Below are 25,228 nucleotides of genomic sequence, written 5' to 3' on the forward strand. Positions count from 1 at the left end.
TCCCTGCTCAGAAATTATCTTCATTGTTCTACTTTTCACAAGTAAATATAGCTGTGATTTTTCTGCAATAGCTATCACTGTTTTTACTAGCTCTCTCATATTAGTTCAAGGTGTTAGGTTCTGTACTACGTGTAAGACTTCTTATACGTCTCGTAATAACTACGATCAAATATGAATGCGCGTAGTTAGATGCAAGAGAGGGCCTTATGGTATTAATCTTCCCAGGATAAATCAACAAAAAATATAAATAAATAAACGGTAGTTTTATGAACAGTATGATAGGAAACGTCGAAGTACTTTGTTAACGATTCTTCTAAAGCACAGGGTGACAAGTGTTGATGATAGGTAACGTGATTTAAATAACAGTTTGCACTAGTTATGCATGTTCATCTACTATTGACAAGCGAAAGGTAAAAATTTCTTGACCTGGCAAATAAATGGCATCGACATCAATGATTTTTTTATGTTTGCGCATGTTAGCAAAAAAGTGTCAAGCGTCAACTTGGGCTATGGAGCAGTGTTATGTACGTGGCTTTTACAATTGAACTTTTCTGTGATTTATTGAAATTGTCAAATTGCAGTACCTTGACCTTACGAAATAATGCCTTTTCCACGGTTTCTGGCCAACGGAAAGTCAGTTAGTGTTTCTGAACCGTTGTAAGGATACAGTTATAACCAAAATGAATCCTTCTCTCTTCAGCGAAGTGCGCTATCTTTTGTGACTTTCTGTCAGGTTAAAACTGTGTGTCGAAACGGGACTGGATAGCTCAGTCGATAACGGAAATGCCCGCGAAGGCAAGGTTACGTGTACGAGTCCACATCACGCTCTTAAGTTTTAATCCTTCGTGAACCTTGCCCAGTGAGCGGCTGAATTCAAACTGTGCCGTACTTCTGTTCAAAGTAACCCATGTGAAAGAGGTTCCAAAAGTACAACATGAGACACAATGCTTAATAAGGAGTTGAGCGATCTCCGTTTAAAGCCATGTGTGGTAACTGGCCCCACAGGCACATCACAGGGAACAGTACTGTCCATTGCGCTTGAAGAATTAGCCGTTAGATAGCTTTGTGCGAGATGGGTCCTGCATGTGTTCATTGCTTACCTAAAGCAGCTGTGAAAATTACCAGGTGGTCATAATTAATGCGCAGCCACTCGCAGAGGTCCAGTGTGGGCCTTAATTATCGTATCGTAGCGAAACGTATTGGATATTCTATTGCATTAACACGGAACTGATTCACGCAGGCAAAAAATTAGTTCCAGTTTTGGCCACTAGTGCAAATCTGGCGTTGTACATGCAAAATAGACGTATAGTAATGTTTATAAAAGTAATGGGTTAGGAATGGGATGCAGGCGGAAAAGGCCAACGAAGTGAGAAAGGCATAATTTTGATTTTATTATTAACCGCCGCTTACACAGTTTCTTCAAAACGACTAGATAAACAGTTGCTCGCAACAGTTCCAGTGGTATCCGAGCAAAGTATTCCTGCATACTGACCTTCAGATCGGAGCCCAAGATCAAATGGAATCAGATTGGGTGATCTTGCAGGTCATGCACCTGGAAAACTTCTGGTGATAATACGTTCGTGGAAGGTTGCATTAAGCAGACCTTACAGTATAGATTTAAGTGTCTGGAGGTTCTTCCTGAAAGTATTTGTATGGAGTGTAGCCATGTATGGACGTGAAGCATGGACGATAAATAGTTTAGACAAGAAGAGAATAGAAGCTTTCGAAATGTGGTGCTACAGAAGAATGCTGAAGATTAGATGCGTAGATCACGTGACTAATGAGGAGGTACTGAACAGAACTGGGGAGAAGAGATATTTGTGGCGCAACTTGACTAGAAGAAGGGATCGTTTGGTAGGACACGTTCTGAGGCACCAAGGGATCACCAATTTAGTACTGGAGGGAAGCACGAAGGGTAAAAATCGTAGAGCGAGACCAAGAGACGAATGCAGTAAACAATAGTTACTGAGAGATGGGGAAGCTTGTACGGGATAGAGTAGCATGGAGAGCTGTATCCAACCAGTCTCTGGACTGAAGTCCACAACAACAGTAGGCGAGAAACGTGAGGTGTTGCTCCATCTTGTATGAAAACAGTGTTTTCTGCACTACTGTGCTCTTTCAAAGCAGATATCACATGCTGTACTAGAAGGTCTCGATGAAGTACAGACGTCACGGTACACCTGACAGAGCCTCTGGGTGTATTCTATGCATAAAAGAACGGACCGAGAATGAAGCTGTTTGTGAATCCAAACCACACAGTCACATATGGCGAGCGCAATGCCTCTTCGTACACAGTACGTAGCTTAACAGTACCCAAAATTCTGCAGTTCTGTGTATTCGCTACACACTGTGGTGTAGAAGGTGCCTCGCCACTTCATAGAATATTACCCGGCCACAAATCATCAACTTCGATCCGTGTCATAAACCGAAGAGCAAACTCAGAACGTAGTTGCTTATAATGAGGTTTCAGTTGTTGTCCCGCCTGGATCTTGTACTGGTACCAGTGTAAGACAGACAGAAAACGTTCTATATTGTTGACCAATGGATGGACAATTCTCGTGCCAGCATTAACAGGGGCATGCGTTGCAACAGCAGCCTCGTCAATAACTTGCACCAGGATAGGAATCCTTCTTCCAGATACGACAGTAAGCTCATCTGTGTTTTCGAACTGCATTATCATCATCTATAAGCCATTTAATGACATTGGAAATCTCCTCAGACTTTTCAGTCAGCGATGCTCTATCAGTGCAGTACTCTGTCCTAAGGGGCCCGGGTTCGATTCCCGACTGGGTCGGGGATCTTCTCCGCTCAGAGACTGGGTGTTGTGTTGTGTTGTCTTCATCATCATTCCATCCTCATCCGGCGTGCAGGTCGCCCAGTGTGGCGTCGAATGTAAGAAGACCTGCACCAAGGCGGCCGGACCTGCCCCGTACGGGACCTCCCGGCCAATGACGCTAAACAATCATTTCCATTTCCAGTGCAGTACTATTATTGCTGCTGTTCACATAAAACAATTTCACCAAGAGCAGACCGATTTTTTTTCTCGATAGCCACAATGTTCACTGACGTGATGGTTTCTCAAATGGTAGCGTAGACGTCATGTAGTCATACAGGTAGTGTACAGCGCCATATTTGCCTTACACTGTTATTCACCTTGTAGTACAAGAATTTTCACTCATAATGAATACCTACAAGTGCAGGTAATTTCTTTCCGTTCTCAGACTTCTAATTTTCAACATATTTTAATGACGGCGTGTCCACACACGATACCTTCCGGTGCCCTCTCTGCTTGGTTTCGGAATAGTTTTGTAGTAGCGGGTTGTAGAAATAATTGCTGCCTTTCTCCTTCCTGTACATTTGAGTGACAGAATGAGAGAGTTACCTGTGTCATTTTTGCCTTATCCTCAGCATCTTACAACTCCTTACACGAGGCTTGACCCCAATGTAATTGTGTCTTTGATTTCAATGTACTCCTTTCTCCTTTTTTCTTATGTTAAGGGACCATTTGTTTTATTTATGTAAGGAGAGAGGACCGAATGATGAGCCACTTGTTAGTTCCTGGATCATGTGTGTTTTGGTAGTAATATCTTCTTGGTGTGTGTGCCTGTGACAAGTCCACTTTTATTTAAAACTAAACTGTCATTATAAAAGTAACAAAAACCTATTTTCTTGGTTTTATGAAATAGTTGCGATCCCTTTTCCATTCTGTAAGTCAATCCTGAACACATCGACAGAGTGGTATGTGTATACCCTGAATGAGATATTAAGGTCAAATTAAAGAATATTATGTTATCAAATTCCAGGCCTAGTACTCTAGAATCACCTTTCACTACATGCTTGCTTCAAAATGTTTGTGACCTGTCGAGCATTTTATCACTGTTATTACATACTGCACACTTAAACACAAAAAGACAATTGTGCACCAAGAACGAATTAGCGGAATGGGACGGAAATCGGTAGATGTGATATATGTGTCTAGACAAGTATCTGATTACAAACAAAAAAAAAAAAAAAAAAAAGGATCAAGAGAAAGAGCTTCAGAAATTGAGCAAGTCACCTCTGGCCCTTATGCAAGCAGTTATTCGGCTTAGCGTTGATTCACAAAGCACTCCGTCTTCAGGCCACGAGTGGCCTACCGGGACCATCCGACCGCCGTGTCATCCTCCGTGGAGGATGCGGATAAGAGGGGCGTGTGGTCAGCACACCGCTCTCCCAGTCGTTATGATGCTATTCTTGACCGAAGCCGCTACTATTCGGAAGAGTAGCTCCTCAATTGGCATCATGAGGCTGAATGCACCCCGAAAAGTGGCAACAGCGCATGGTCACCCATCCAAGTGTCGACCACGCCCGACAGCGCTTAACTTCAGTGATCTCACGGGAACCGGTGTAACCACTGCGGCAAGGCCGTTTCCGTTGATTCACCGAGTTGTTGGATATCTTCCTGAGGGATATCGTGTCAAATTCTGCCCAACTGGCGCGTTAGATCGCCAAATCCCAGGCTGGTTGAAGAGCCTTGCCCATAATGCTCCAAACGTTCTCACTTAGGAAGAGATCTGTCGACCTTGATGGCCAAGGTAGGGTCTGGTAAGCACGGAGACTACCAGTAAAAGCTCTCCTCGCGTGCGGACGGGCATTATCTTGTTGAAATGTAAGTCCAAGATGGCTTGTGATGAAGGGCAACAAAACAGGACGTGGAATATCATCGACATACCGCTGTACTCTAAGCGTGCAGCAGATGACAACAAAATGTGTGCTGCTTTGAAAAGATATGGCACACGAGACCTTTAGTCCTGGTTGTAGGACCATATGGCGCCTCCAGAGACGTCTTCGCTGGTCTTCGGGACTCATTTTCAAACGGGACTCATCGCTGAAGACAATTCTACTCCTGTAAATAAGATACCAAGCCGAAGATCTGTCTGGAGATGAGCCAGAAGGCGGTGGGATATCACCCTTACTATCAAATGGCTCTGAGCACTATGCGACTTAACTTCTGAGTTCATCAGTCGCCTAGAACTTAGAACTACTTAAACCTAACTAACCTAAGGACATCACACACATCCATGCCCGAGGCAGGATTCGAACCTGCGACCGTAGCGGTCGCTCGGCTTCAGACTGCAGCGCCTACAACCGCACGGCCACTCCGGCCGGCATCCTTACTATCGCCCGACGACCAGGAGTGATGGTATGGGGTGCCATTTCTTTTCAGCAGCATACCTTTGTCTTCTGCAACACCCTTGGAGCACAGCGGTACGTGGACGATATTCTACGCCCTTCGTGACAATCTATCCTGGGCTTACATTTCAGCAAGATAACGCTCTTCGGTGAGAGTTTTTACTGCTTGTCTCCGTGAGAGGTGCCGGGGCTAGCAGTGTATTTAACACTAAATTCTAGAATCTACATACATAAATGATGCTCTAAGCCCCCCCTATTCTAACTCCGACTTTTGCCGTTGCACAAGGATTAAAAAATATACGCGAACTGACTGTAATCAACCCTGCAAGAGTTTGGCACCCGCAATAATTTAATTTGATAAATAAGTTAGATAAAGGAAGGTTTCATAAACGTAGTGAGAAATGATGGGTTGCTCTACCGATTAACAGAATGAAAGTTCTGTCCAAAATAACAATATGATTTATTAAGACTAAACACAAAATAAGAAACAAAAACACATGAAACATTTATAATACATCAAATTGGCTCAAATTGGATACTCAAACAAACGCTGTGAAGGTGAAGTTGTCCCTAAACTAGATTGTGAGGTTTAAGACGAAGTGGTATGTGGAGCCAATTCCTTGCTACTCAAATCATAAGAGAGACACACAACTAACCCAACATTAATTGCTGGTACTCAAGACAGAACAAAGTTAGAAAAAGACGAACAGGCGCGCCCTGCTGAGCTCTGATTATCACCTAGGAAAATCCCTATCTGCCGGTTCTGCGGACATACATTACCAAACTGTCTTCTTAACTGCCAGAACACGATCTGGCGTACCGGAGGCGATGGCTGGTTGCTTCGACGTCCTCGACCGAAAGGCGAGAGCTGACTACCTAGAGCACCCGTACAGGCCGAACGCACAACATTCCCGCCCCCACGACAGTGGCCGTGGTTAAACGTTCCAATCAGCAACTCGAAAACCGGCGGAAAATTCCACTCCATTGCCAGAGCACTACCATTCCACCAATGGAGATTCTTGGTGCCAATTTCTGCGCTGATTTTGCTACGTCACGGAGTTATGCCCTGAGCAAGCCAATCACAGTTACTATTTTGCAGAAAGCGCGGGAATTTTCCCGCCACAACTGCCTGGGTACACAAGTCATTCCCACGCCTCGCTGGTAGCCGGCCAGAAAGTGTTTTCGCTAAGATTCTGCGAAGTAACGGAACCTCTAGCCCAGCCGCTACTTCAGACCCCTCCGGGCGTGTCTTTTGGCAATGTCGGCGTCTGCAAAGCATTCACTCGACTTCCTCACACCCGTCAGCTTAACCCTTTCCAGATCAGTGGAGCCCACCTGTCACCGGACCACCCGGGTGACGAGAGACGCTGCGTGGGAAGTCCGCATGTGAAGGAATAGCGACTTTTCACTGCATGCAATTAGAGAGGAAAATCGTAAGATAGAAATATGAGAGGCAGCTCATGCCACCTCTCATAGCCCCTACGCCATTTTAAATTGTAATTAGTGAGTGGTTGGCTCACTTAGGAGCAAGGTAGTGAGTCAATCGCCCAAGAACAATCTCGCAAACTGGCTGCACATGCTGCACTCTATAAAGAAAATCAATGCAACTGAAAAATGCAGCTCATAGAGGGAGGATTATTTATGATGTAGCCAACTTCACCTTCTTAATATGGAACACTAACACTCACATCACACATCCATACCCAGGGAGCCCCTTCCAAACACTGATTCACACAGACATCCACTCTCTAAATATGGCCCGGGCATGTGAGCCAAATATGGAGCAATTTATTCTTTACAATCAGAGTTGGAGTGCTCCGCAATTAAATTCCCAAGATGTTACAACAATTTTAATCATTAAACTAACCTGAACTCACTCACACATGATACTATTTAAGTTAACAATCTGTTTGTGAGCTTTCAGAATCTAATTACAGCCTCCGATTCATTCTGTCTCCCTGCAGCAAGAATAACCTTTACAAAATGTTCCCTGAACTGATGGTCCATTCACAATGACAGTGGTGGTATCTGCTTCAGTTTATGTGGACTTCAGGCACATTGTTTGCATACACACAACAATAAATACAAAATACGAAAAAAACATGGTGTGGAGAACAATACAGTAATTTGTAATAATAATTGCAATGTAAAACACAAACACATACAAGGTATAACATACATTACAAAAACAACACAAGAGAAAGAAATTTAAGAAAAAAAACAAGGTTCATGGGGCATCAAGTTGCCTTTACAAAATGTTCCCTGAACTGATGGTCCATTCACAATGACAGTGGTGGTATCTGCTTCAGTTTATGTTAACTTCAGGCACACTGTTTGCATACACACAACAATAAATACAAAATACAAAAAAACATGGTGTGGAGAACAATACAGTAATTTGTGATAAGAATTGCAGTGTAAAACACAAACACATACAAGGTATAACATACATTACAAAAACAACACAAGAGAAAGAAATTTAAGAAAAAAAACAAGGTTCATGGGGCATCAAGTTGTGCGTGCACATTGCACAAAGTTCACTACTGTGCTGAGAATGAGGCAATAAATCACATTGTTAGAAATATTCGAAGCACTTCACAAATTCCACAGTACTGACATCACATAGGGCTAAACGTCGGGTGTTGTTGCTACGTTGTTGCAACAGCAATAGGGTGTGCTGGAGCATCTGCAGTACTCTGTTGAGATTGCACCAAGACCCACGCATATGATCACGGCAGTACGGTAGGAAGACACAGTGATAGACTCTCCTCACGTCGATTAATTGTCTCTGAGGTCTACTTGTTGGGATACATCACTAGTCTAGGTCTCTTCTCTCGCTGGACAGTACGTTTCCCAATATTGCAGTTCGACGAGGGATGATGGCATGTGGAGTGACTCCACAAGTGTGTGAGGTCACCCATACAGGATCGAACTAGGAGCGACGGTTGCTAAAACTGCTCTCAAATAGAGAGGAGAAGTTAGAAATGAGATCATTCTTTTGTTAGAGTGTGTGGCACGATACTGCTTTGTGTATGCAGATCGGCCAATGCTAGTGAGTTGTAAAAACCCAAACAGGTGAGTATATAGCGTCCCTTTCTGTCCTGAGGCACATGAGGCACAGGTTCTGACACGATATGTGATCTTCTTCGTGTCCTCACGACAACGTGGTCTGCCGCAGGGAATCCCTCCAAACGGCTGCCGCGTCCGGAGAGCTAGCAGGTTGTCGCGTGTGGGTCGCATGTCAGTGTCAATGGCCAGCCTCACTTTCGCTTGTGGCCCGGCGAGGATCCCGCCTAATCCCTCAGGTATATGGCCCGGTGACTGTCAGCTTGCAGGACCGGACGCTCGCCTTCTTGCAGGTAGCCGAAGACCTCTTGTTTTTGCTCTGGCTGGCCTCTGCATTGCCACAATACCCGTCATCTGCACAGTTCTGACAAAAATCTTATGCCTAACTTTTTTCCATGACCTTCTATGTTATAATAAATTTACATAATGACACATTGATGGTCTGTCATTCCAGACACTCTTATTTTACTTTTATAGTTATTAATCTAAAAATCTTGGTGTATGGAAATAATTTATCTTGATATTTGAGTAGAGACCGATCTCATTACTGTACATGGTGTGTGACGCTATACTGGATGGACAACTAAATGTGCGGGCCTGCACTAATATTACTATTAATTATATAGATCGACAGTAGACATGCTCAAGAATTAACTACCATTTGCCAACGATCTACATTCTATGTCTTTTGAATAAATTATGTTATTATGCAGGTCGAAGTTTTACTGAGCTTATAAAGAACAAGCAACTATTCTACGTTCGCTCGCCGGTCGTCCCTCCATCTTGGGTCTGTGATTTGATGACCTGAAAAATAACATCCCAACAGGCGCGCGCCAAATACTTGTGGTAGAAAACCCCCACAATATTAATCTAGTTATTGTTAAATCCTACAGTTTATCTTATCCTAGTACATCGTGCCTTTTTTTCTTTTTTTTTGTTTACCTTATACAATACTCTTACATAACTCCTGTTACGTTGAGATATCTCGCTGCTCGCCGCTATTGACGACAGTGATGTGCGCGCCGTGCGACATGACCTCCGAGTTTTCATTACGCCTCACTGAAACTCCAGACACTGGGTTAGCCATGGCTATACACGACAATAAATTTATAATTGCAACTTCTTTTTCTATGTTATGCAGTATTCGCGATCAAAGCACACCTTTCCAGAGGCAATGTAATATGACCAAGCCAGGACTGGTTCCTGTTGAGGATTCCGTCGCTCACCACACACCAGCTACACAGTATGTCACGAATTTCCAAGTATAATTCCTTGGTTATTCATCTGTGACAGTCACGAGCAGCATACTAAATCCCCAACCAGCACAATGGCATGGTAGGCTTTATGCCCGCATTTCTATCGTCTAGGGCACCATTGGAGTCAAACGCTCACAGGTTCACCCGGACTTGCAAGACAATGATGCTGGCGCATCTCTGTAAAAAACTATACTGCCCATATTCATACTCTAAATCACGCAATATACCACAATCTTGCAGTGTACTGACGTGTGCCTGCAAGCATTTGTATGAACGTCTCACGAACTGGTTATGGCCGCTATGGAGCGTTTCACGACATCCCAGAACGCTTCTAGGAGCACGTTCTTGTATGCGCCCGTTTGTGCGACATCTCCTCACTCATCATTATCCCTCAACATGGACACCAGACAGGAAAGGACAAAAACATTGCTCATGGAATGGTAGTGCCTCCTACTCCATCGACACTGGAAGTCGCGAACATATACAAAAAAAAAGACTAGCGGCAGTAAATTCTTTTACAAGCCAACGCAGCGTGTTAATACTTTAACAATCTTAATCTATTAATGCAACGATTATTGTTCCCCGAAGAACGGTTCATATATTTGCCTATTCTACTATGCACATTACTTAAACTACTATTATTCCATGAACTTCTTTGTGTGAGAGATGTGGTGGAGTCCTATGGACTAGCGCCAATCCCTTGTTAGACTCCCCCTCCTCTGACGTGCATTAGGATTTGCAGGTCTAATTTCAGTCTCCTGGTTCTCCTGTTGTCCTTGATTTCGCTCTCTCCAATTACGGTCGCTTTGCCGTTCGTTATTCCTCCTGTCCCCGCTTCCTTGTCTAGCATGACCCTGTTCCCTGACGTTCTGGTTTCCGTGTCTCTGGTTTTCAAAACCGTGAAGAGCGTAACCTTGATTTCCGTAACCCTGGTTTCCTAACTGACCAGTGCGATTATGCGATCTGTTGTATTCCCTTGCTGGCCCGTGGTATTTGTTATTTTGCACCTTCTTCCTGTCCTTTGCGTCTTGTTTATCAAAGACTACTTCGAACTCGCGCAATAGACTCTTGAATGCTTCTATGTCAGATCCACACTTCCCGACATGTGTCTGTTGATACCTAACTGGCAATTTGGAAAAACAAAATTTAATGATTTCTCCGTTGCTATATGGACTATCTAAAAACCGATTCTTCTTGAGTAAATCATCAAAAAATTTCGTTGCGCTCCTATGCCCGTACACTTCCAGTTCAGGACAAAATATTATTTCCTCTTTAATCCTGTCTTGCGTTTCCTTTGACCAGTAGGTCCGCAGGAATGCACCAACAAAATCCTGATAAGTCCGACACGTCGCTGCCACACCCCGCATCTTTTGCACGGCTTGGCCTTCGATGTGTCCACACATGAATTCTAATTTTGCCTGGGTTGGCCATGACGACGGTAATGAATTTGTAAACTGCATCACCCAGCTCTTCGGATGCATCGACCCTCCATTATCTCTGAACTTCTGGAATTTTAGTATCGACAGGAAGTGATTGTGATCAAAATCCTGTCTGATCCTCGCACTAGTGTTGTCACTCGTTTCCGATACTTGCACGTCTGCTGAGTGTCCTGATCTATCTTGCTGATAACTGTGATGTGCTACCTCTGTATCACAGTGGGAGTGGCATTCAGCATTCACTCTTCTAAGTGGGCTGAAATTATTGGAGCTATTACTCGCTGTTTCTGTGTATGCACTGTTAGTTGCGTACTCTGTCACTGGGCTAGAGCACGGCGAGATTTTCCTCGGAGACACAATTCTGTGTACTCCATCATTGGTATCCGATCGCGCAGTGCTCGTGTACCCGTTTCGCTCTAGATTTGCTATTCGACTCTCTACTTCTTTTATTCGTTTCGTGATGTTCGTAACCGCAATATTACCTTGAGTTTTTAAGAACGCTAGGGATTTTGAGTGGGCTTGTGTCGCACGTCGCAAGCGACCTGCGAGTTAAGAAGTTACTTTTGCGATTTTCATTGCCCCTGTTGCTGCCGTTTTGGCTAGGCCTGCTACTTTTTGTGCTACCACTGACATTTGTTTTGCTTCTCCACATTCTTTCTTTATTGTTAGTAATTCCCCACGAATTTTCCCTATATGCGAAATTATTGCTTGAGTGTCCTTCTTACGCTGTTCGTCAGCTTCTTCCTTCTCCTTCGTACGCTGTTCGTCAGCTTCTTCCTTCTCCTTCTTACGTTGTTCGTCAGCTTCTTCTTTCATTGATCGTAGGTAGCTTAGTATTGGGTTAATGTTATCATTTTGATCCTCGTCACACATGGGTGGTGTAACTCTGGACACCTGGGCGCTAGAGCTCTGACGTGACCGAGCTGGCCTCTGTCTTTACTCGTTCGTTTGACTATAAACTTCTGCTACCGTCTTGACCTGTGTGCCTGTCTCTGTTCCATCCTCCACTTCACTATCATAATCACGGTCGCGACGTTGCTCTAAGATCGCGTCCAAATCACCTCCCTCATCAATGACCCCGTCGTCCTGTGCTGCTAAAAATGTGCCTATCTCATCTCCGAATCTATCCTCGTCAGTAACCTGCCTCTTATTCATTATGCTATCCTCTTTTGTTTTAGTTTTGCTCGATAATAGTCGTGCCTTACTTTTCGTGATCATTCATGAAAAAACAAATTTATCTAAAATTCACAATAAAAATCATCTACTCCCAATATTTTTCCACATAGACATAATATTTCAACAACGCCGTTCCAACGCTGTAACTACAAGCACGATTTGTTGTGGTACAGAAACTGCACACAAACCCGACAAAGTGTGATGTGATACGGACACTACATCAAAGAAAAAACAATGAACAAACAAAAAATATATACACTGAAAACAAAAACTGTAATCATGCGCCGCTAATAAAAACTAATCGCGGAACTACAAGAAAATGAACTTGGGTACTAATCATTAAAAAAAAAATAGAGAAAAAAATTTGAATGATCCTACTAAGAACACTGTTAGCTTATCAGTGATTCACAGGAAAGATCCGAGGCTAAGGGTCGCCATTTTATGCGAGGTGCCGGGGCTAGCAGTGTATTTAACACTAAATTCTAGAATCTACATATGTAAATGATGCTCTAAGCCCCCCCCCCCTATTCTAACTCCGACTTTTGCTGTTGCAGAAGGATTAAAAAATATATTCGAACTGACTGTAATCAACCCTGCAAGTGGAGTAGAAAAGAGTTTGGCACCTGCAATACTTTAATTTGATAAATAAGTTAGATAAAGGAAGGTTTCATAAACGTAGTGAGAAATGATGGGTTGCTCTACCGATTAACAGAATGAAAGTTCTGTCCAAAATAACAATATGATTTATTAAGACTAAACACAAAATAAGAAACAAAAACACATGAAACATTTATAATACATCAAATTGGCTCAAATTGGATACTCAAACAAACGCTGTGAAGGTGAAGTTGTCCCTAAACTAGATTGTGAGGTTTAAGACGAAGTGGTATGTGGAGCCAATTCCTTGCTACTCAAATCATAAGAGAGACACGCAACTAACCCAACATTAATTGCTGGTACTCAAGACAGAACAAAGTTAGAAAAAGACGAACAGGCGCGCTCTGCTGAGCTCTGATTACCACCTAGGAAAATCCCTATCTGCCGGTTCTGCGGACATACATTACCAAACTGTCTTCTTAACTGCCAGAACACGATCTGGCGTACCGGAGGCGATGGCTGGTTGCTTCGACGTCCTCGACCGAAAGGCGAGAGCTGACTACCTAGAGCACCCGTACAGGCCGAACGCACAACATTCCCGCCCCCACGACAGTGGCCGTGGTTAAACGTTCCAATCAGCAACTCGAAAACCGGCGGAAAATTCCACTCCATTGCCGGAGCACTACCATTCCACCAATGGAGATTCTTGGTGCCAATTTCTGCGCTGATTTTGCTACGTCACGGAGCTATGCCCTGAGCAAGCGAATCACAGTTACTATTTTGCAGAAAGCGCGGGAATTTTCCCGCCACAACTGCCTGGGTACACAAGTCATTCCCACGCCTCGCTGGTAGCCGGCCAGAAAGTGTTTTCGCTAAGATTCTGCGAAGTAACGGAACCTCTAGCCCAGCCGCTACTTCAGACCCCTCCGGGCGTGTCTTTTGGCAATGTCGGCGTCTGCAAAGCATTCACTCGACTTCCTCACACCCGTCAGCTTAACCCTTTCCAGATCAGCGGAGCCCGCCTGTCACCGGACCACCCGGGTGACGAGAGACGCTGCGTGGGAAGTCCGCATGTGAAGGAATAGCGACTTTTCACTGCATGCAATTAGAGAGGAAAATCGTAAGATAGAAATATGAGAGGGGGCTCATGCCACCTCTCATCCGTGCTTGCTAAACCCTATCTCGGCCAGCAAGGTAGCCGGGTCTCTTCCCAGTTGAGAACGTTTGGAGCATAATGGTCAGGGTCCTTCACTCAATACGGGATTCTGACGAGCTAACGCGCCAATTGGACAGAATCTCATACAATATCCCTCAGGAAGACATCCAACAAATCTATGAATCAATGCTAAGCCGAATAACTGCCTGCATGAGGGTCAGGGGTTGGACCAACGCGTTATTGGCTTGCGCAATTTGTGAAGCTCTTTCTCGTGAATAATTTGTCAATATATGTAGATCACATCTACCAATTTCCGTCCCATTCGGATAAGTCCTTCGTGGTGAGTCTTTTTTTTGTCTTAGATCGTATTACAAGACCTATTAGATATTCTAGCGAGCTTATTAGCAGCAGAATGTGATGTGATCGGAGAAAAGCAGTTAATAGTCGTACTGAAATAATGATCATAATATCAGTTCAGAAATATAGCCATTTTTATCTGGTGTCAGTGCTTATGATTATATACATAGTCCATGTTCTTACATCCTGCCTTTCAATGCGCATGGACCACGATGTGCGTACGCAGGTGAGGAGGGGTGAGAGAGAGTGATGGTGTTGCAGGTGAGGAGTGGTGCGCTGGCCGGTGTGCGCTGGCTGGTGGCTGCGGCAGGATGCAGATGCGGGCCGCGCCGCTATGACCGCCTCCTGCACGGCGCTCGCCATTCTGCTGTTCGCGCTGCTCTCCATGTGGTAAGTGAGTGCCATCAGCCATGTGCCAAACATCTACTAAAACTTCCTGTTTTTATGGTGGCGGTGGGAAGGGGGGGTTGGCGTCATCAATCTTGTGGGTGGTCTGATGCCTCCCGCCACGAAGTCCTATCCTGCGCCAACCTCTTCATCTCACCGTAGCACTTGCACCCAGCCCCCTTCATTATTATTCTGTTGGATATATTCCAATCTCTATCCTGTTCTGTAGTTTTTACCAATTACAGCTCCCTCAAGTACCATGCAAATTATTCCTTGTCGTCTTAACGCATGTCCCACCATCCTGACCCTTTGTGATGTAACATGAGTATTGGTTGTGAGGAGAATAGCTGTAAGAAGAATTTAAAGCCATTTTGACTATTTTTCGACCGTGACTGTCTCAAGAAATGTATAAAGGTTTTTTGAAATTACCGCTAACAGTCATAAAATTTGTCAACTATTGTACTACTGCAATTTTGTCATATGATGACATGATGGAGACCGTGGCTGTTGTTTGAAGACAAATGTTGGTGGTGTTAGGACAGCAACCAGCCACAAATTTACTTTCAGTTCCTTTATTCAAAGGGCACCGTTACCGGTTTCGAATCGTTGTGTTTCATCCTCAGACGGTTTAGACGCTTTCTTTATGACATGTTGTGTGTGTTTTTTTTTTACAGATTAATTTTCCTAAAATATAAATAATACATAATTATAAACAACGCCACACACAGATGGTTGCGTTACAGATTTTCGTTGCATGTGACTAATGTGAAACGTCGGTTTGGAGTGTTTGTTACCATAACATTCGTCCAACAGATGTAAATGCATTCCCACTGCATTCTTATTGTTGCACACGTAAATTGTTCTCACTAAACACTTTAGATTTGTCACTGAGAAGATTTCTACCACGCACCACATGTTTTGATACATACAAAGAGCTTACAAACATATGAGTATCACAGATGCTATGATATATCGTAACTGTAGTGACTTGGCAAGACAGCCAAGCCACTCGGAGGTAGCCGAAAGGCACGCGTTTAGCTCACGCAGACTGTCGTGAGGTCTGGAACAGGACAATGTCTTGAGAATTGCATATAAAGTACGAAGATCTTGGAATACTTAACTTTAATCCATAATTGGAGAACATCGCTCTTGTTGATACATTAATATAATCTCAATATAACTGGTAATGGCGCCTTGCTAGGTCGTAGCAAATGACGTAGCTGAAGGCTATGCTAACTATCGTCTCGGCAAATGAGAGCGTAGTTTGTCAGTGTAGCATCGCTAGCAAAGTCTGCTGTACAACTGGGGCGAGTGCTAGGACGTCTCTCTAGACCTGCCGTGTGGTGGTGCTCGGTCTGCAATCACTGACAGTGGCGACACGCGGGCCCGACGTATACTACCGGACCGCGGCCGATTTAAAGGCTACCATCTAGCAAGTGTGGTGTCTGGCGGTGACACCACAGTAACATTTGACAATGATGTCCCATGTTTGGAAAGAATCATGTATTCATTTACGCAACTACAATGCCTTTTACGCTAGTACAGAGACATTGAATTTTTGAGTTGATATTTTTAAATTAATTATAAAGGTTTTTTTATAGAACTGTATAGGTAAAGTAGTATATTATTTAATTACATTTAGCATCATGAGAACTGTATAGACAAAATTGTATATTATCTAATTACATTTAGCATCATGAGAATTATAGTAACATATAAATTTGCTACTTGATCTGCAGATAGGTGTACTAATATTATTTGCTTTTGAGGCTGGAAAGTAATTTTTGGAAATTTTTCAAGAAAGGGGTGTTAACTAACTCTGTTTGTTCGTTAAGCATATAGTCTACCGAGCGAGGTGGCGCAGTGGTTAGACACTGGACTCGCATTCGGGAGGACGACGGTTCAATCCCGCGTCCGGCCATCCTGATTTAGGTTTTCCGTGATTTCCCTAAATCGCTCCAGGCAAATGCCGGGATGGTTCCTTTCAAAGGGCACGGCCGACTTCCTTCCCCGTCCTTCCCTAATCCGATGAGACCGATGACCTCGCTGTCTGGTCTCCTTCCCCGAAACAACCAACCAACCAACCAACCATATAGTCTGGGGTGCTGTTTGTGTGTGTGTGTGTGTGTGTGTGTGTGTATTTCTAATTCTTCTAATATATTCATAGTGGCTCCCTTTTCTGCTAGATGCAAAATTTTTAAGTTGTCCCCAATGTTTCCGACAGAATGGTTTTCTTCAGCAATATGGGCTGCAAATGCTGATTTGTTCAAGTTACGAAGTCTTAAAGCATCAATATGTTCATTGTATCTAATTTCAAAACTTCTGCCTGTCTGTCCGATGTAGAATTTATTTATTTAGCAACATGTTTCGAGGGAATACCTCATCTTCAGGCTAAATGGCATTACAAAAACAACTTTACAATAAGGTCATACAGATGTTACATGGTCTTTTCGTAAATGCTGTGGTCATACTGCGGAAGAAGAGAGAACTTTGTAAGACGCGATGTCACTTTGGAAGCTGGACTGATGTTTGCACGAATATGTTTTGTAACGGCCACTCACTTTGTTCTTCTGGCGTGGCAGTCTCGTTGTGATGCTCTGAGGTGTTTCCATTTCCGTGGCTGTCTTGGTCACCGTTCACAAATTGTCACTAACATAGCAGTAACATGGAAACACGATCCCAAACGGATATCTAGTGCAGATGTCAACCTACATCTGTAATACGATAACAAGACGTGCAGAAGACATGTAAACATCTGACACCGCATAGGTCGACAAATAGATAGTCAAATCGAAACGAGCTGTATTTCGACCGGCGCTATGTTAGTGACATTTTGTGAAAAGTGACCAAGGGAGCCAAGGAAATGGAAACACCTCAGCGCATCACAACGAGACTACCACGCCAGAAGAACAAAGTGAGTGACCGTTACAAAACATTTACGTGCAAACATCAGTCCAGCTTCCAAAGTGACATCGCGTCTTACAAAGTTCTCTCTTCTTCCGCAGTATGACCACAGCATTTACGAAAAGACCATGTAACATCAGTATGACCTTACTGTAAAGTTGTTTTTGTAATGCCATTTAGCCTGATGATGAGGTATTCCCTCGAAACATGTCGCTAAATAAATAAGTAATACAATAGTTGACAAAGTTTGTGACCGGTAGCGGTAATTTAAAAAAACCTTTACATAGAATAGCTATAGCTATGGCTGGGGTCTCTGTCTTCTCTCCTATTAAGAGTCTGGATTAATTCTACCAACTATCATTGTTACCTAGCGGATCACTCACCTGCTGATCTTCTGTCCCAGGCGTCGGAATTTGTTTCGTACAGCAGGCTGTACCATCGCATAGTAAGTAACTGGTTAAAGGGACAGCATGGAAACTACAGATCAGTGAAAGACAGTATCGTTTGTCAATGCATCTCTTCAGAAATGGACATATAAATGAGAGATAATTGTGTCACAAATTTTCTAACGTATCACTCACAATAAAGCAACCGCTAGACAAGCAATGGACGAGCTGCAGCACAAGTCAAAATAATAAAAGTTCATACAAACAATAATGTCTTCAGTATAAAGCTCAGTCCCTAGAGAGAGCCCAAAATGAATTAATATGAATCACTATAGCATAGAAACCAGGCATCGGTCGATAATGCGGTCACGGTAACAAATGTCGTAAACAGACCTTACCATGCAACATGTCGATTTGCAGTGCCGGCATCTCAAGGTGAAATATATTCACAGCACAGATGCAACAATTGTATTTGCAGTGTACTTCGTAATTAAAAAGATCACGAGCAACTCGCGGATGTCCAAGACATGGCTGCTCCCTAGATAACGGAAGACAACACTTGGTACAACATGCCAGTAACTGCTGTACGATGAACCTTGCCATGACGACACCTTTAGTAGCTGCAATGGAATGTAGCGGAGAGCTGCTCTCCGGAGTATTTAAACATTCGGTCGACGAACTACAGTGCACGCCTGCGGTATACGAAAAGGCCGATATTTTGATAAAAAGAGATTTTTTTCGTTGGGAATACCCTCTTTGCCTGTGCTAGTCTACTTTTAATGTCCTCTTTGCTTTACCCATCACTTGTTATTTCGGTTCCAAAGTAGCAAAATTCCTTCATGTAGTCTACTTCGTGTTCCTCAATTTTGGTGTTAAGTATGGGCCGATATTTTGATAAAAAGAGATTTTTTTTCGTTGGAAATACCCCCTTTGCCTGTGCTAGTCTACTTTTTATGTCCTCTTTGCTTTACCCATCACTTGTTATTTCGGTTCCAAAGTAGCAAAATTCCTTCGTGTTCCTCAATTTTGGTGTTATGTATGTCGCTAATTTTATTCGTGCTACTGCTCAATACTGCAGCCTTTCTTCGGTTTTCTCTCAGTCCCTAGTGTTCGCTCATTAGACCGTTCGTTCCATCGAACAGGCCCAGCAATTCTTCTTCTGTTTCGCTGACAGTAGCAATGTCATCATCAAATTTTATCATTGAGAGTATTTCATTCTGAATTTTAATTCTACTCTTAAGCTCTTCCTGCTTCTTCGATTTACAGACTAACAGTCGGGGCGAAAGACTGCCTCCCTGTCTTTCTTCCATTTTAATCCGTATACTTCGTCCTTGATCTTCCATTGTCATCGTTCCTTCTTGATTCTTGTACATATTGTAAAGAGTGGGGCAAATAAAAGTGGTCCAGACAGCGGGGTTCCAGCGTACAACGAAACAGAGCAGAGGAAAAGAAATACAGCATTAACCTGACTATAGCAGATGTTGAAAGTGACCACCATTCATCTCTTGGCATGTCTAGGCGCTGGTCAGCAAGTTGCTGAAGGCGGATCAAAGCTGGACTGCTGGGAATGCTGCAGTCTCATCATAAATGTTCTGCCTCAGTTCTTGAAGACTATGAGGGTTGTTGGGATACACCTTAGACTTGAGGGCTCCCCACACAAAGTAATCGCACACTGACAGATCAGGTTACCCGAGTGGCCAGCTATCGCCGCGACCAGATGGACCTCTGCCACCAACCTGTTAGGCGCTAAGATTGTGTAAATGTGCTCCAAGGTTTGCCCACCTGTATGGGCAGTTGCTTCATCCTATTGGAAGCAACTGGAGGTCCTTTCCTCCTCCGTTAATTTTGCCACAGATGGTTTGTTGGCAATGTAACGCTCCGACGTCAGCGTCTGATGAAAGAATTTGGGACCAATAATGGGATGTGCACACACAGCACACCAAATCCCAACCTTTTGATCATGCAATGATGTTTCGTGGATGTTTGCGGATTCTCCGCTGCCCAGAACCAATGATTCCTTGAGTAGACATGACCACTCAGGTGAAACAAGGCTTCATCAGAGAAAGAAAGCTCCATGCCAAAGCCATACATTATTATCTCAGTGAACAGCCATTCACAAAACTGGAGGTGCTGAGGAGCATCTACTGGTTTTAATACATGAACAAGAGACACTCGGTAGGGATGCATGTGCAAGTCCAGGTGAGTAATCGTCCGCATGATCTACTGATATGCCGGTCTCTTGAGACAGGCGTCGAATTGATTTGGTAGGACTCTGAAGCATCTTCTGGTGAACTGCAGCCACATTTTCTGGTGACTGGTACGGGCGCCTTTCGGAATGTTTTTTGGCTTGTTCAAAACCGATCTTGTCTGACGCCATTTTCGGACCAAGCGTTGCATTGCACTCTTTGCTGGCACTTTGACAACATTAAACTTCTCAGCAAACAACTGACCACACACTGCTTCCACGAATGTATTGTCACGTAACACCCGGTGCTCCACTGTGAACAGCATCGACCCCTTTGTACAGCTCCACTCACATTGACACAGCCCGCACTACGCCCTGAACCGGTGCGGATCACGTAAGAGGCGTGCATATGGTGTACGTGTCACAGGGTGTGGTTATATGCATATATTCACGTCCAGCCGTATACACTCATCCAGGCCACTTTTATTTACCACAGTTCGTATACTATCGGTCTCTCCCTGAATCTTATTCCTATTTTTCTTGCACTATTTTACATTGTCTAACATATTTATACACTTAAGCGCCAAAGAAACTGGTATAGGCGTGCGTATTCAAATACAGAGATATGTAAACAGGCAGAATACGGCGCTGTGGTCGGCAACGCCTATATAAGACAACAAGTGTCTGCCGCAATTGTTAGATCGGTAACTGCTGCTACACTGGCAGGCTGTCAAGATTTAAGTGAGTTTGAACGTGGTGTTATAGTCGTCGCACGAGCGATGGGACACAGCATCTCCGAGGTAGCGATGAAGTGGAGTTTTTCCCGTACCACCATTTCACGAGTGTACCGTGAATATCAGGAACCGGGTAAAACATCAAATCTCCGACATCGCTGCGGCCGGAAAAAGATTCTGGAAGAATCGGACCAACGACGACTGAGGACAATCGTTCAGTGCTACAGAAGTGCAACCCGTCCGCAAATTGTTGCATATTTCAATGCTGGGCCATCAACAAGTGTAAGCGGGCGAACTATTTAACGAAATATCATCGATATGGGCTTTCGGAGCCGAAGGCCGACGCGACTACCCTTGTTGACTGTACAACACAGAGTTTTACGCCTCGCCTGGGCCCGTCAACACCGACATTTGACTGTTGATGACTGGAAACATGTTTCCTGGTCGGAAGAGTCTCGTTTCAGATTGTAGCGAGTGGATGACCTGTACAGGTATGGGAAAAAACCGCATGACTCTATGGGCCCTGCAAGTCAGCAGGAGACTGTTTAAATTGTGGAGGCTCTGTAATAGTGTGGGGCGTGTACAGCTGGAGCCAGATGGGACCCATGCTCCGTCTAGATACAACTCTGACAGGTGACACGGCCGGCCGCTGGTGGCCGAGCGGTTCTAGGCGCTTCAGTCTGGAACCGCGCGACCGCTACGGTCGCAGGTTCGAAACCTGCCTCGGGCATGGATGTGTGTGATTTCCTTAGGTTAGTTAGGTTTAAGTAGTTCTAAGTTCTAGGGGACTGATGACCTCAGAAGTCAAGTCCCATAGTGCTCAGAGGCATTTGAACGATTTTGAACAGGTGACACGTACGTAAGCATCCTGTCTGATCACCTGTATCCATTCATGTCCATTGTGCTTTCTGACGGACTTGGACAATTCCAGCAGGACAATGCGACACTCTACGCATCCTCAATTGCTACAGCACGGCTCTAGGAACACTTTTGAGTTCAAACACTTCCGCTTGAGCATATCTGGGATGCCTTGCAACGTGTTGTTCAGAAGAGATCTCCACTCTCTCGCACTCTTACGGATTTATGGACAGCCCTGCAGGATTCACGGTGTTAGTTCCCCTCCAGCACTACTTCAGACATTAGTCGAGTCCATGCCACGTCGTGTTGCTGCACTTCGGCGTGCTCGTAGGTGCCCTTCAAGATATTGGGCTGGTGTACCAGTTTCTTTGGCTCTTCAGTGTAGATCAACGAATCGTACGAACGTATCTTGACTTTTAAAGGTGTGTGCGTGTGTGTGTGTGTGTGTGTGTGTGTGTGTGTGTGTGTGTGTGTGGGTGTGCGCGCGCGCGCGCCCGCGTTTGCAAAAGCCACAACCACTCTCATTGTAAGTGATGCGCAAGCCCTCATATTCTGTTGGTTATGCTACATAAAATATGTAATATACAACGACGGCTTTCACTGCCGGATGTTTCAGTTGCCGAGAATTCTTCCGGGTTGTATGGTTGGACATCTTCGGAGGTGCTCCTGGTTGTGCTGAGTCTTGCCGACTGACGAGTCGGACGTCGAGGAATGGCCTAAATACCGTGGAAAGTGGGCTTGGTCTGGATTTCACGTAATAGCAGAGATAAACCTTGTCAAGGATAAAATATAACTATCGATCACAGTACGTCAAAGATAAAAACTTCAACAAAAAAAGGTATAATTAAAAGCCTAGTCGACAGAGCTAAAAGGATTTGTGCTCCGGAAAACCCGGACGCCGAGTTAAAACATCTAAAGCAGGCTTTCGAGAAGAATAGGGACTCTAGTAAGGAAATAAATATAGTTTTGCGACCGAATAACAGGAATCCTAAGGACGACGAAAGGATACAGACAGCGATGGAAGAACGCGGTTCCTCTACCGCAAGTGGTGTATACAAAATTCCGTGTACGTGTGGTAGAAACTACATTGGAACTACAAAGAGAAGTGTGAAAACACGGTTGAAGGAACATAAAAGTCTTTGCCGTCTAGGGAAAACAGACAAGTTAGCCGTGGCGGGCTCTTCAGTCGGGTGATCACGTAGTGAAATTTTCGAAAACTGAAGTTTTATGTACTATAACGAACTATTATCCACGGCTATATAGAGGAGCCAACGAAATATAAAAACTTAGGGATAATTTTAACAGAAAAGAAGAAGCTATGAAACTCAGCGATATGTGGACAGTGGCGCTACTGAATCTATGAGAAGTTTTTATCTTTGACGTACTATGATCGATAGTTATATTTTATCCTTGACAAGGTTTATCTCTGCTATCATGTGAAATCCACTTCCCACGGTATTTAGGCCTTTCTTTGACGTCCGACTCGTCAGTCGGCAAGACTTAGCACAACTAGGAGCACCTCGGAAGATGTCCAGTGTAACTTTGGACGAAACGTCAGGAATGGAAGAGTTCCATGGACCACGGCCATACAACCCGGAAGAACGCTCGGCAGCTGAAATATGTAATAGTTATAAAAAAAAGTTTTTGAAGCTGTCCGACTCGAATAACCACCCCTAAAATAGTCTCGCACCACTTTCTTTCACGTAAATGAGGGTAATAGAGGGAATAAGGGACTGAATTTCTCAAATAACACAAGTACATAAGTAAATGAACTCGTGAAAGCAATAAGTAGTACTAAAATATGTCACCTCGCTTACAGAAATTGGCAGTGTTGTGGAACTGTTTCGTCAAGCATCTCTCGCGTGTGAAGTAGTAACAGTTCAGTGACACAATGTTGCCACATGCAACAAGCCAGCGACCAGCAGCACCGGAACGTATTATGTCCACTTAAGAACCTTCAACATCGCAGCGCGTCAGCAATCGTTGGTTAGTATATTAAAAAACAAGAAACCCGCCTAGATTGCGAAAAAAGTACCTAGTGTTAACCTAGGTTTCGGCGTAGATAACTACAGCTTCTTCAGAACAATAAAACCCACAAGTGCCTAAGAAGACCTTTGTCAATGATTAAAAGAACACCATAGCTATACATTTATAAATGAAAAAAGGGGAACACAAACAGTACATATGTACAAAGTCTAAACCGTTACTTAACTTAATGGTGTAACCTCCCCCTCACACCGGCCTATGTTCGATGGGCCATGAACCGCCATAAACTGCAGCTACAAATAGTGGCTCACTTATACCTGCAGACTCGGCCCATCCGTACGCCCATAAGATGGGTTTTTTTCGTTCTAATATTCACAGAGTTACAGCTATCCCTCTTGCACCAGATGCGGTAGAAACTGGTCACACTTGAGAATATTGCTATAAATAATGGCTATAGGCATCAGTTGGTAAGACAGATGTATAACAAGAAAATAAATAAAAATAATAATACGTCTTCCACCCTAGGGGATGTGTTAGATGACAAACAAGTGGCAACGATATCTATCCCTTACATAGGCAATATAAGTTACAAATTGGGGCGTTTACTCAGAGCCTATAATTTCAGAGTCGCCTATTCTACTAATAATAGTTTACATAGGAATTTAATTCACTCCTTGCACAATAAGAGCGATAAACTTTCCCAATCAGGAGTACATAAAAATACATGCGGGGATTGTCCAAAATTTTACATCAGGCGAACGGGACGAGCTCTGCGTCTCAGGTATAGAGCATATTCCTACTAGAAGCGGTGACGGTACTAAGGGCTCTACTTATGAGGAACACCTTGTGCAAACGGCTCATGCGCCGAGCCCTCCAGTTAATATCGAGTTACTTCATGCCGAGGTTAAGGGCTTAAAACTGGATGTTTTGGAAGAAATGCAGATCTTTAAGCATCTGGAACATGATAAAGACAATTTCCTTAACGACCAACTCCTACTAAGAAACAGAAAATTTTTTGAAGGTTTTGCACCTTTAATTTGTTCTTCGTACTTGTAAATCTGATGATCTGGGGATTTTCACATGCGTGCGCTGATTGGCGAGCGCGGTTGGTCAAGCTGTTCATCTTTTTTTTTTCCTCATTTCCTTTACGATGAAGGTGATTTTAGCTCGTTGAACACCTCACGTTTTATCCCTACATCTTAATTACCACGACGTCTTTATGTCCCCTCAGTCACCCCCCCCCCACCCCCCCAGGCTAACTATTGGCTTTAGGAATAGTTTTTAAGAGTTCCTCCTGTTGTCATAGGTAGCTTCATATATGTTTCTTTCCTAGGATAAGAAACCGTGTGCGGTTATTTTTAAGCTTCATCTCCTATTTAGCTCGTCACTTATTCTATCCATTCTATTTTTATATATACGTTGATCCACGGTTGGGAATGTAAGGGCTATTTAGCCATGACCCATGTATAAACATTCACGTATTCGTATGCGCATGCGCATTCAAGTAACTTCCCTTGTCTTGCGCATGTGCATAGGTAGCGGGTCGGGCGTGTAAGTAGCGACCATTTGTAG

General features: G+C 43.8%; 1 protein-coding gene across 5 annotated transcripts in view; it reads left to right on the forward strand.

The window, feature by feature from the left end:
* LOC124622161 (glycine receptor subunit alpha-3) overlaps window positions 1-25,228 on the forward strand; it is a 588,708-nt gene that overhangs the window by 305,975 nt on the left and 257,505 nt on the right. For all 5 annotated transcript variants that reach the window (XM_047147805.1, XM_047147803.1, XM_047147804.1 and 2 more), the window contains exon 2: window positions 14,478-14,606. In XM_047147805.1, coding sequence (XP_047003761.1) covers window positions 14,551-14,606 — 56 coding nt within the window. In that variant the 5' untranslated portion in view covers window positions 14,478-14,550. The remainder of the gene's footprint in view (window positions 1-14,477; window positions 14,607-25,228) is intronic.

This window comes from Schistocerca americana, chromosome 7 (genome assembly GCF_021461395.2).
Source record: "Schistocerca americana isolate TAMUIC-IGC-003095 chromosome 7, iqSchAmer2.1, whole genome shotgun sequence".
In the NCBI taxonomy this organism is placed as follows: domain Eukaryota; kingdom Metazoa; phylum Arthropoda; class Insecta; order Orthoptera; family Acrididae; genus Schistocerca; species Schistocerca americana.